A 14,367-nucleotide genomic window follows, 5' to 3' on the forward strand; every position below is an offset into this window, starting at 1 on the left:
CTAGGAAAAAAAAAAATAACCTGAGTATTGAGGATATCTAGTTCTTTAAGCTACATTTGTCTACATCTGCACTTCATCAGGGAAATGGTCAGCCAGGTCAATTAGTGCAGTGCAGGCAACAAGCTCCCTTGCCTTGCTTATTCATATTTCAGAGACAGAAGGAGGATATGAAATTCTGAGTGAGCTTCAGTTACCAAGATACTTGTGCAAACTCCATACTCACCTTGTGCTTACCAGTCTAAAATACACTCACTACCTACCAGATTGCGTAGAATGATAATTTCATTGATTTTACTCTCACGACATACATTTTCACAAGAATGTCATCTTTATTTCGAAATCTTTTCTTGATTTGTATTTCCCCTTTTTTCTTACCTCCACAAAAGAGGTAATGAAATAATCTATTTTGAGCCTAGTAATGCAGTTTGAGTATCCATTTTAGGTACTGCTGCCTAAATGGGAAAGATATATTATAAATTTTCATCAGCAACTCTCACAGAAATTAGGAATGAATGGGCATTAATTGCTGAAGAATGAGATCCTTAGCTTGTTAATTTTGTGATAAAATATTCTCATAAAAAACATTTGTCATCTCTATGAAGATATACTAGGCAAGTCGAGATAAATCCAAAAGATAAGTAAAAGGCAGTGTTTGGCCAGGCTGAGGACTTCCTGTGTTCCTGAAGGTCTGTTCCTTCTTTCTGAAGCAGCTGCTCTGGGTGATGTTTCTCCTGGGCTGTGTCTTAGTGCATCAGAGTCAATATTCAGTTATATTGTCTCCTTGACATACCAACTGAACTGAACAGACTGAACAGACATTTTGGCATAAGTGTATTATGGGCAAAGGCCAGAGGGGCTGTATTTTTAAATAATTTTGTACAAAATGTCCCTGAAACATATATGTTGAAACAAATTTTTATCCTTAGGTCCAGAGAGACAGCACTGATAGCTTCTGAAAGAATAGATCCTTTGCCTATGTTTCTTGCTAAAATGATGAGATTTCTCAGTTTTATTTAATATAACTCAGCTTAATGCAACATATCCATTTAACATTTGCCATGTGGCAAGCACTGTGCTGGGCCCTTATACCAAACCAGATGAAAGCGGTGGTGTGAGTTTGATCACATGGCATTGGGTGACAAGTAATGTGAATAGACCAAATGTATGTTATGATAGACAGATGGAATATTATGACAGAGAGACTAAGAAGCACCAAATAATCAATTCTTTCTTTTGCCAGGGGAGAAGTCATGCTTCATAATAAAGACTAAAGTAATTCTGAATTGCACCCTTGGAAACCCATTCAGTAAAACCATTTCAGTAAATGGCATTTCCATCCACTCAGCTGCCATGCTAGAAACCCATGTGTCATCCTTGATTTTCTCTTCCACCACCTCCCACAGCCCAGGTGTTAGCAAGTCCTGGCAGCTCTACCTGCAAATGATGTCCTGTATCCACAACCTTCTCTTCTCTCCATGCCCACCCACTAATTCAAGCTGCCATCGGTGACTGACTGAATTACAGCAACAGTCTTTAAGTGGACTTCCAGTTTTGACTCTTGCTTTTTTAAAAGTCCACTTGCCACACAGTAGCTAAGCAATCTTTTTTTTTTTTTAATACATAACTCTATTATATAAAATCCTCTATTGGCTTCTCACTGCATTTGAAATAAAATCCAGTCTCCAGCATCAACTCAAACCACCCTCTTCACTGGTCATTATGCTCCATGAGGCTCATAGTCTCTTTGCTTTCTGAACATGCCAGTAATTTTATTTCTAGGCCTCAGGGCCTTTGCACATGATGCTAACTCAGTCTGGAATGCTCCTCCCTCTGACTTTCACAGGACCGACTTCTTATCATTCGGGCATCAGTTCATGTCATCCCCTCAGATAGGTTTTGCATGACAACCCTATCTAAATTACTCATTCCACCCCCACAGAGTCTCTGTGTCAGCATACTCCTTTATTTATTACTATCTAAAATAATTGCATTTGGCATTTTGTTTAGGTTTATTGGTTTGTGTTTACCTAAATCCTTTGCAGAACTTAAATGCCATGAGGAGGGGTTTTTGGTTTTTGTTCACTGGCTCCCAGAGTAGTGCTGTCACGTAGCAAGTGCTAAATAAATGTATGTTAAATGCATGAAAAAGTAACTGAATGACTGAAATCTGTATTATTTGCCCCCACATTCCACAATTTGGTCTGTGCTTTAAGGATGCTCATACTTTCTCTGCAGAGTTGATTTGAGAAGGCACCCAACAGAGCACAGTTGGGTGGAGCCAGAGAGACAGAGATGGTCTCCTGAAGAAAGCAATATATTTGAAGAAGCTGGAAGGATCAGCGTAAGTTAGTCAAAGGACCAAGAGAATGAAGAGTATTTCAAGGAGAGGGAACAGAATACATAAAAAGACTCACAGTGGGGAAAGGCATGATGTTATTGAAGTCTGGCATACAAACTGGTAAGACTGTCTTCAAAAAGCACATGATGAATCACCATACACTGTCATGTCATCCGTCTGAGTAAGTAAGGCGAAATTCATCTACTTTCTTGACATATTCTCACAAAAATGTGGGAACATAAAACTATCTCCAGTAAGACTTGACATTTCTGCATTTCAGTGTGGTTGGAATTATGTCTTCAATACCACACATCCAGAAATTACTTGGATAACTTAAAACTTCCTTCTGGACACTGAAAACTAAATTACATAGAGCTGACTGATAAGCTAATTGATCAACCTTCTACTTCATTTTGTCAGTGTACACAATTTAAGCGTGAAGAAACAGACTCACACTGCATTGAGGATGAAATTAGAAATTATATTTCTAGTAAGTCTTGCAAAATGGATTCATGGGTTTATTTCTTATACAAGTGTAGAAAATATAGGTGGTGAATGTAAAAGCATTAAATTTTTCTTAGATGTAATCAAGATAGTCAAGCTTTGTGTGCCAATAACATAACTTTCCAAACTCAACCTATGAGCACAAAAAACAGAATTCTGAAATCCCTTAGAAAACTCACCATCGTTTCTCAATATCAGTGGTGTGGGTGGTCCCAGGACTTTTTGGTTTGTCACTGTATTTGTAACCACACAAGTATAATTCCCAACATCTGATTTTTCTACTTTGGCAATATATAGATTCCCAGTCTCTTGAGAAACGAAGCGGCGATTATCCTGATAGGAGGGGTATTCATTGAAAATCCAGGCATAGCTGAGCTCTGAAAGCAAAAGGAATCATCATTATAAACATGTCTTTTATAAGAACTTTACTGTATTCATGAAAGAACTGGTCAAGTTAAAAGTTCATACTGTTGCCCAATGATCCTTTTTCAGCCTGCTAAATATCAACAGGAAGTAATAACAGTCCCCTAAAGCATTTTATCAGTCTTCCTACCATCAGTCAATAAGATTTTATTTCTATAGAACTAGAAGGTACACTGATCACTGATGGAGAAGTCTAGTCTCTTTAAATCAGGGAATAAGCATTATAGCTCACTAAGCATGGCTAAGCACCATATAATAGTTACAGAGCTAAAGCTCAAACCACAGACACACAGAGTCCACAATCTTGATATACCCTGGAAACTACTTATATCACTCCTTTCATCTTACATGCAATAATCATAATAGTATATCATGGTGCAACATACTTACACAGCACTTTATGGTTTCCAGTATAGTTTATATTTTTCCATTAATTGAGAAATTCTGACACAGAGGATCAGACTGTCTAATCCAAACTCAGCCACAGCCAGAGACAGAATAATTCCTGATTCTCAACCCAGTCTTTTCCCAGTGCCTCTTACTATTGATGCATATTCTTACTCCTTTTTCTGCTGAATTCTTTCCCCATTATTTTAGTGAGATGGTGATTTAATATTGTAGCAAATACTCATTAAATATAATACAATGATTAGTTGGCTGGTTCCATAAATGCAAATCTGCATTTTTAACACATTATTGACTAGAAATGTATTACAGCCATAGGCATTAGTCTGAAACAATCCCCTGATCAATAATGTGTTAAAAAAATTAGCTGAAAAAATTATTACATCCGTATAAAGTAGCCATCAAAGAGCAACCTTTTCACAAATACTTATCCATCCCAGAATGCCAATGGGAGGAATGTAATAGGCAGTCATACTTGAAAATGTTCCTTTGAAAATTCTCATTTTTCTGGAGAATTAGGTGAATGTTTTGTGAATGAGCACATTAACCCATGCTTTCAATTTCAGTAAAGAAACCTAAGTGACAGCGAGTTTAAATGATTTGCTGCAGTGAACTATTGTGCTCTGAGGAAATCAAACTTCTTTAGCTCCAGGCATTTCATGATTCCTCTCTTTAAAGTGTGATCTTCAGATTTGTTCAAAGCTGGAGAAGTGATACAGCAGCCATGGGCACTGATTAGCCAACATGCCGTTTTATTTTCTCAAGTTATTTTGGGCAGGAAGGGGAGCAACCAGATGCAAAGGGAGCCTGTGGTTTCCGAACTAGCTGACTGAGTTCTTGTGTGCTGCTCTTCAATATGATCCTTGGCTAAATTCTAAATGCATGGATTGTTCTTGGAAAATGGCAGAAAGGTCACTTCAGCTTTGTACACAGAATGCTAATTATTGGAAAAGGCACTTTGTTGTTTAATACTTCAATGAGTCCTCAGTTGTAATTGACCTCAATAACTGAATGTGTGACAGGGAACATATTCCATCTTAATGATCCACTGTTTACATACAAAGGAGGGGGTCATGTAGATTGCTTTCCCTTTATCGCTGGATTATAACATTTCTGCATGCATTATTTTAGAGAGATACAATTATGTTTATATGAGAATAGCTAATCATTTTATTTACGCATATGAATGTAATTATAAGTAACCCCATGCTGATGTCAAGAGGATACTCACTGTAAATAAGCAAGCTCTTCCCAGCAAGCTAGTTACTTTCTCAAGAAACTCCAATTTGGGGGAAGGAAAGGCCCCTCTAATAGGTTGTGAAGAAATACAGTGTAATGTAGCAATTTTGCCACAAAAACAGGAGATTCAACAAACAGCAGAGTGCAATGTACTCCTCTCTCAATTTGACATGTCAGTTTCAGGCAGAGCAAGAAATCACCAAGCCTCTCAAAAATATTCTCACGTGAACAGTGAAGAGAACATTGCCTATCCCGTAATTAATTATAAGAGAGTTTTAGGAATAAATTAAAATATCCAAAGTCACAAGGTATAAGTTAGAAAGTAATTTACCAGCAAAATATTAATCAACCCATATCTCTCCAAGGAGAGTTATAATAACATATATAAACTAAATATATATATATATATATTTTTTTTTTCTGGAGACATTTTTTAAAACTACTGCTGCTGGCTAGTGCCACAAAACTTTCTGAATTTTGTAGAAGATGCATAGTTCGGTAACTAGGAAGTTGCAGGAACCATGGATACCAGGATAAAAGACATTCACTCTGTTATTTTAATTGGAATTAAAAAAAAAAAGACCAGAAGACCAAAATTCAAAACTGTATTCCATAAAGAAAGCCATTTAAACACTCTTACTTAGTTTCAACTTAATCCAGCAAATGGGGATAATCATAAATGTGATACAGGCATGTAGTGAGGTTCAAGTTACGTGAAAGTCCTCTGAGTCATAAGGACATCTGAATCACTGAAAGTTAATCATTTTTAAAGTAAAATCATTTTTTAAAGTAAAAATATCAAACAACAATTATCATGTTGTTTGATTATAAGAATTTTGGTTTCACTGCTTTTGTGAGTTACTATACTACTTTAGCAGGAAATGCAGGCAACCATAAACATATTCTGCAGGAATAGAATAGAATAGAATAGAATAGAACAGAAGTTCTCTACCCCCTACCTATCTCAAATTTAAGAAGTTTATGTGACAGAAGACTTTGAGAAGAATGGGATTAAATAAGGTTGAATAGATTTTAAAATTTCTCCTTTCAGAACTTGCAAGAGACTTTTAACATGCCAATATGCCTCAAATTTCTTAGAGACTACTTAAGTCATGCAAACTTACTTGATGTAGAAGTGCCTCCCAACTCCTTCATCCACACACTCTTTTTCTAAAACATCTATGATACATCACAAAATAGAGGTTGGGAAACGCTGAACTAATGCAATTTCAACTCAAGAAACAGTAAGTATAATATAAAAATTATTAGCTCTATTACTTCTGTTCTCAGGAAAGCCATTAAGTTACATTAAACAACAGAAAACAACAAAATGTTGAATTAAAGTTGTAATAAGTTTCCCAAACTGTAATAGTAATATAATACTGTAACCATTTTCAGTGCTGTAGATAAAGGAACAAACCATAGTTCCAAACACAAGTATCAAATGGATTGTACTAAGGATCCTAATTAACATCAGTTCAACATACAACATTCATAAAATACTGTTAGTCCTAAAGTGTGAAGGTCAACCAAAGAATCTCGGCTGGTTCACTGTTGAGATCATGTTGAGCTAAATGCTGAGACCCTTGAAGGGGGAAAATTTCTAAACATGATATTAATTAATTTTTATTTATCTATTTTTCTTCACAGCAAATAGCATTACCTGGAATATTGTAATTTTATTTGTCCATAAATATTAGGAAGGGGCATGAATAATATAATGTAATGATAATGCAGACATCAAAGTAGGAAAAAATGTGTAGTAAGGATAAAAATTACCCAATGGATCACTTCTTTCTTCATTTTAAAGATATGAAAGAAGAACAAAGCTGAAGGTATCACACTCAAAAATTTCAAACTACACTACAAAGCTGCAGTAATTAAAACAGTTTGGCATTAGCATAGAAACAGGCACATGTATCAATGAAACAGAATAAAGAACCCAGCTATAAACCTATACAGGTATCATCAGTTAACTTACTGCAAAGGTGCCAAGAACATACCGCAGCAGCCACATGCAAAAGAATGAAACTGGATGGCTACCTGGTACTATACACAAACGTTAACTCAAAATAGATGAAAGATTTGCATTAATATCTGAAACCATAAACTCCTACAAGAAAAAAAAAAAGGGCAGTAAGGTCCCTGACATGGGTCTTGGAGATGATTTTTTGAATCTGACACCAAAAACTAAAATAAGCAGGTGGGACTACATCAAACTAAAAAAAAACAAATAAACAGAAAAATTGCACAGTGAATGAAACCATCAATAAAATGAAAAGACAACCTATTGAACAGAAGAGAATATTTGCAAATCATATATAAGATATAGTGTTAATATTCAAAATATGAAGAACTCCTACAGCTTATCAGCATTAAAAAAAAAAAGAAAAAAGCTGATTAAAAAATGTGGGCAGAAGATCTGAATGGACATTTTTCCAAAGAAGACATATATCAATATAACTAAGTATCAGGAGGATGCAAATCAAAACCACAATGAGATAGTATCTCACACCTGTCAGACTGGTTATTATCAAAAAGACAGCAAATAACAAGCAATGGTGAGGATACAGAGAAAAGGGAAAGCTTGTGCACTGTTGCTGGGAGTGTAAATCAGTACAGCCACTAAGGGAAACAGTATGGAAATTCTTCAAAAGATTAAAATGGAATTTCCATATCATCCAGCAATTCCACTTCAGGGTATTTACCTGAAAAAACCTAAAACAGTAACTTGATGAAATATCTGCACTCTCATGTTCACTGCAGGATCATTTAAAATAGCCAAGATACAGAAACAACCTAAGTGTCCATTGGTGGATGAAAGGATAAACAAATCATATGTAATATAACAATACAATACATACATACACATACACACAGAGAGAATGGAATATTATTCAGCCATTGCAAATAATTGAATCTTGCCATTTGGAACAATGTGCATAGACCTTGAGGGCATTATGCCGAGTGAAACAAGTAAGACAAAGAAATACAAATCTCATATGATCTCACTTATATGTGGACTCTAAAAATTAGACCGACAAACCAAGTTGTGGGTATGAAGAACAGATTGGCAGTTGTCAGCGGGGGCTGATAGACTGGGATAAATGGGCATTAAAAAGGTAAAAAATAAATTTGTAAAATCTTAAAACTCCCTAGAAATTCTAATACCTCAATAGAAAGATAGCTATCATTTAGAATATATTTTCAATTCTAACCTATATGCCTGTAGGTTTTCATGATTTTAACCATAGCATAAATGTTGTTAAAAAAAAAAAAAAACAACCCAACAACCATTCATGTCTCTACAAATGACTAATTTCATTCCTTTTTATGGCTGAGTACTATGCCATTGTATATATATACCATTACTTCTTTATCTGTTCCTCAGCTGATGGACATCTTACAGACTTTAAGTAAGTCAGAAAGAAAAATTAGAAATATTGCATATTAATACATATACCTGGAATCTGAAAAAAAAACCTGAAAAAAATTGATATAGGTGATCTTATTTATAAAGAAGAAAGAAAGACACAGACATAGAGAACAAACATTCGGATACCAAGAGGGAAAGGGGGAGTAGGACGAAGTGGGAGATTGGGGTTGACATATATACACTACTATGTGTAAAAGAGATAACTAATAAGAGCTGACTGCACAGCACAGGGAACTCAGCGCTCTGTGGGGACCTAAATGGGAAGGAAATCCAAAAAAGAGGGGATGTCTGTATATGTATAGCTGATTCAGTTTGCTATACAGCAGAAACTAACACAACGTTGTAAACCAACAATATACTCCAATAAAAATTAAATTAATTAATAAATTAAGAAACCCAACAACCAAACAACACATACGACAATTCTAAGGCCTAGAGAAGGTGAGATTGGAGAGCCAGAAACTAGCAAAGCACACTGTATCTTAGGCCTTCTAGCTACATTCCCCTTCCATTCGCTTAGTCACTCATTGAGTCCAACTCTCTGCGATTGCATGGACTGTAGCCCGCCAGGCTCCCCTGTCCATGGAATTCTCCAGGAAGAAATACTGGAGTGGGTTGCCATTTCCTTCTCCACGGCATCTTCCTGACCCGGGGACTGAACCCCGGTCTCCTGCATTGGCAGGTGGCTTCTTTATAATCTGAGCCACCAAGGAAGCTCCCCCTTCCACCGCTCCCTCCTGGAAGCAGTAACTTTTGAAATTTGAAAGTAAAGAGTTAGTGTTATATGACTCACCAAATGATGCCATTTTCCCCTAAGAACTAAAGTCTATTTTTATCAGAGCAAAACATTAATTCATTGGGTTGCATGAAATGCTATTCACATTCTGAAAAAATAAAGCCAAGTTAATAAAACAAAATAAACTCTTATATGCTGCAAAAATATATCCTATTCAGTGTGATTTCCTTAGGGACTTACATGCAATATTTATCCTTATTCAAACTTGACAGATTTCTTTTGATAAGTTTTCATACACTAATTGCTCTGGAAGTGACAGACAGTTCCTGTCCCATTGGCAATTTGTATCAACTGGGTAAACAGATACTTGGAATATAATATTTAATAGATTGGGAAATTTCTGATGCTCAACTGAAAAATAATGAGACTTGTCAGAATGTGATAGCTATTAAGGCAGAAGGACCTAGTGATGGTTTTCTAACTTGTAGCATCTAAATCTTTGGGGAATTAACTATGAAATAACACTCTCTTAATTGGTTCCTTTTCCCTATCTTTGGGCCAACAGCAAAGGGTATTTGGATATTATTTTTAAGAGAAGACATCAATCAATTTTCAAATTCAGGTACTCATGGAGCAAATTAAGCCTCTGATTAGAGGCCTCAGGATGAATGCTTTTGATCTTGATGCTGTCTAATTTATTTCTAGAGTTGTATTATACTTCATGACATTCTGAGTCATGTCCCAAGGGATAGCAAAAATGTCAGTTTTCAAAGATCCCTTTCTTAGTCCTCAAAGTTTTAAATCTGAAAGGGACCTAAGACCAACCCCTGCAATTTTACAGATCAGGAAGCTGAAGTCTAGAGAAATTACATGCCTGGATCACAGTCACACATTTGATAAGTGGGATGAAAGGGGATGATGGGCTGGCTGCCATATTCAGAAGACCTGGTTCATTAGACAGCTAAATGCCACTCTCAGAATTTAATTTGGAGCTAGAAGAGATCAGTTTTCCTTATCTGCCATTTAAATAGTATAACTAGATGACCTCTAAGTTTCTTCCAGCATTAAAATCCCATAATTCTAAAAGTATGCCATCAAATACAACATCTTATGTCAACAAATGAAGAAAGCAGGATCCAAAGAGATCCAGTAACTTGCTAGGATTCAAACAGGTAGTCTATTGACAGGTAAAGTAGAACTTTTATACACATACACACACACATGGATGCACACTTACATTTGAGTTAAGTGGTATTGTGTAGAAAGATAACAGAATTGACAGGAGACCTGGATTCTAGTCCTTGCATCACAACCAATTTGGGCTTTGATTAATTTTTCAGCAGCATGAGAGCCTCCTGATCTTTTTTTTCTATCTTTTTCTCCCAGCAGCATTGTGCAACATGTAGGATCTTAATTCCCCAACTAGAGCCAGGGATTGGGCAGGTACCTCCTATCTTGGAAGGCAGAGTCTTAACCACTGGAGGGTCAAGGAAGTCCCAAGCTTCCCGATCTTCAGATAGTTTTATATACACCTATAGGCTTCCCTGGTGGCTGAGATGGTAAAGAATCTGCCTGCATTGTGGGAGACCTGTGTTCAATTCCTGAGTTAGGAAGATCCCCTAGAGAAGAAAATGGCTACCCATTCCAGTATTCTTGCCTGTAGAATCCCAGGGAGAGAGGAGCCTGGCAGTCCATGGGGTTGCAAAGAGTTGGACACGACTGAGCAACTAACGCTATCACTTTCTTCTTCTTTTTTAACATAGACATCTATCCTACTTTTTGCAGTCTTGTGAGGTGGAATTTAAATTGAGATATGATTCTAGGCAGGTAGATATGAAAAAATATATTATTTTAAATGATTATACAATTGAAATATGTTTGAGGAATGCAGTTATTGGTTTATTGGTTGGCCAAACATTCACCCATCATTAACCATTTACAAAAGCATGAAGTTCACCCCTAGAATGGAGGGCAGCTAGAAAGACAGGGATTGAAATCTGAGAGTAGTCTGTATGGGTAAAGGGACAGAGAGCATCACCCATGGAAAGATCCCTGGATTTAGTGTCAAGAAACAAAGAGACCACATCTTAGCTTCAGTGCTCATCAGCTAGAAAGTCATTTCTACAACTCAGTTTTCCTATCTGAAAAATAGGGATATAAAAAGAACACCTGCCTGCTAGGTAGACATCAACTCTGTTAAGTCAATTTTAAAAAACAGATATTGCTGGGGTGTTTTGTTCTGTTTATTTTTGCTTATAAACTGATTGCTAAGTCATTTGTCTTCCTTTGACCTAAGGAGAAGGGAGACATTACAAATTGTCAGTGATCTAATTCATTCCAGAAAAAAAAATAAGAACTGAATGAGGAACCTTAAACACAAAGCAGCACGATTATGCGCCATAGACAGGCAGGGAAAGAGTCTAGAAGAAGAATGTGTTTTTGTAATATCGAAGCAAGATCCCAAGGGGTGGACAGGATTCTGAATTCTGAAAGCTGAAGCCTCTGAATGATTACTCTAACACTAAGACACTAAACAATCAATAGAAGTATATTTGAATGGCACTTAGTCATGTATGGATGTGAGAGTTGGACTGTGAAGAAGGCTGAGCGCCAAAGAATTGATGCTTTTGAACTGTGGTGTTGAAGAAGACTCTTGAGAGTCCCTTGGACTGCAAGGAGATCCAACCAGTCCATTCTGAAGGAGATCAGCCCTGGGATTTCTTTGGAAGGAATGATGGTAAAGCTGAAACTCCAGTACTTTGGCCACCTCATGCGAAGAGTTGACTCCTTGGAAAAGACTCTGATGCTGGGAGGGATTGGGGGCAGGAGGAGAAGGGGACGACAGAGGATGAGATGGCTGGATGGCATCACTGACTCAATGGACATGAGTCTGAGTGAACTCCGGGAGTTGGTGATGGACAGGGAGGCCTGGCGTGCTGCGATTCATGGGGTCGCAAAGAGTCGGACACGACTGAGCGACTGAACTGAACTGAACTTGGTAAACAGGAGCAGAGGGGAGATGTCTAAAAGAAGTTGAAATCACATGGTTGGGATAGGACAGATATGGTAATTCTATTAATAAGAACATGGACTTATGAGTGTTAGAAGTTGAATGGTTCTATGAAGACCTACAAGAACTTTTAGAAATAACACCCAAAAAAGATGGCCTTTTTATTATACAGGACTGGAATGAAAAAGTAGGAAGTCAAGAAACACCTGAAGTAACAGGCAAATTTGGCCTTGGAGTACAGAATGAAGCAGGGCCAAGGCTAACAGAGTTTTGCCAATAAAATGCACTGGTCATAGCAAACACCCACTTCCAACAACACAAGAGAAGATACTACAAATGGACATCATTAGATGGTCAACACTGACATCAGATTGATTATATTCTTTGCAGCCAGCGATGGAGAAGCTCTATACAGTCAGCAAAAACAAGACTGGGAGCTGACTGTGGCTCAGATCATTAACTCCTATTTGCCAAATTCAGACTTAAATTGAATAAAGTGGGGAAAACCACTAGACCATTTAGGTATGACCTAAATCAAATCCCTTATGATTATACAGTGGGAATAAGAAATAGATTTAAGGGACTAGATATGACAGACAGAGTGCCTGATGAATTATGGAAGGAGGTTCGTGACACTGTACAGGAGACAGAGATCAAGACCATCCCCAAGAAAAAGAAATTCAAAAAAGCAAAGAAATGCAAAAAAGCTATTTGTAAGACTGTCTGAGGAGGCCTTACAAATAGCTGTGAAAAGAAGAGAAGCAAAAAGCAAAGGAGAAAATGAAAGATATACCCATCTGAATGCAGAGTTCCGAAGAATAGCAAGGAGATAAGAAAGCCTTCCTCAGTGATCAGTGCAAAGAAATAGAGGGAAAACAATAGAAAGGGAAAGACTAGAGATCTCGTGAAGAAAATTAGAGATACCAAGGGAACATTTCACGCAAAGATGGGCACAATAAAGGACAGAAATGGTATGGACCTAACAGAAGCAGAAGATATTAAGAAGAGGTGGCAAGAATATATAGAAGAACTATACAAAAAAGATCTTCATGACCCAGATAATCACAACGGTGTGATCACTCACCTAGAGCCAGACATCCTGGAATGTAAAGTCAAGTGGGCCTTAGAAAGCATCACTACGAACAAAGCTAGTGGAGGTGATGGAATTCCAGTTGAGCTATTTCAAATCCTTACAGATGATGCTGTGAAAGTGCTGCACTCAATATGCCAGCAAGTTTGGAAAACTCAGCAGTGGACATAGGACTGGAAAAGGTCAGATTTCGTTCCAACCCCAAACAAAAGCAATGCCAAAGAATGCTCAAACTACTGCACAGTTGCACTCATCTCACACACTAGTAAAGTAATGCTCAAAATTCTCTAAGCCAGGCTTCAGCAATAAGTGAACCGTAAACTTCCAGATGTTTAAGCTGGTTTTAGAAAAGGCAGAGGAACCAGCGATCAAATTGCCAACATCCAATGGATCATTAAAAGAGCAAGAAAGTTCCAGAAAAACATCTATTTCTGCTTTATTGACTGTACCAAAGCCTTTGACTGTGTGGATCACAATAAACTGTGGAAAATTCTGAAAGAGATGGGAATACCAGACCACCTGACCTGCCTCTTGAGAAACCTGAATGCAGATCAGGAAGCAACAGTTAGAACTGGACATGGAACAACAGACTGGTTTCAAATTGGAAAAGGAGTACGTCAAGGCTGTATATTGTCACCCTGCTTATTTAACTTCTATGCAGAGTACATCATGAGAAACGCTGGACTGGAAGAAGCACAAACTGGAATCAAGATTGCCAGGAGAAATGTCAATAACCTCAGATATGCAGATGACACCACCCTTATGGCAGAAAGTGAAGAGGAACTAAAAAGCCTCTTGATGAAAGTGAAAGAGGAGAGTGAAAAAGTTGGCTTAAAGCTCTACATTCAGAAAACTAAGGTCATGGCATCCAGTCCCATCACTTCACGGCAAATAGATGGGGAAACAGTGGAAACAGTGGCTGACTTTATATTTTTGGGTTCCAAAATCACTGCAGATGGTGACTGCAGACACGAAATTAAAAGACTCTTACTCCTTGGATGGAAAGTTATGACAAATCTAGATAGCACATTAAAAAGCAGAGACATTCCTTTGTCAACAATGGTCCATCTAGTCAAGGCTGTGGTTTTTCCAGTAGTCACGTATGGATGTCAGAGTGGACTATAAAGAAACCTGAGTGACAAAGAACTGATGCTTTTGAACTGTGGTGTTAGAAAAGACTCTTGAG

At 37.3% G+C, this 14,367-nt stretch overlaps 1 protein-coding gene across 3 annotated transcripts in view; it reads right to left on the reverse strand.

Moving 5' to 3' along the window:
- Window positions 1-14,367, reverse strand: part of CNTN4 (contactin 4) — a 616,632-nt gene that overhangs the window by 218,538 nt on the left and 383,727 nt on the right. For all 3 annotated transcript variants that reach the window (XM_018038420.1, XM_018038421.1, XM_018038419.1), the window contains exon 6: window positions 3,022-3,219. In XM_018038420.1, the coding sequence (XP_017893909.1) occupies window positions 3,022-3,219 (198 nt within the window). The remainder of the gene's footprint in view (window positions 1-3,021; window positions 3,220-14,367) is intronic.

The sequence above is a fragment of the Capra hircus genome, chromosome 22, assembly GCF_001704415.2.
Source record: "Capra hircus breed San Clemente chromosome 22, ASM170441v1, whole genome shotgun sequence".
NCBI lineage: Eukaryota > Metazoa > Chordata > Mammalia > Artiodactyla > Bovidae > Capra > Capra hircus.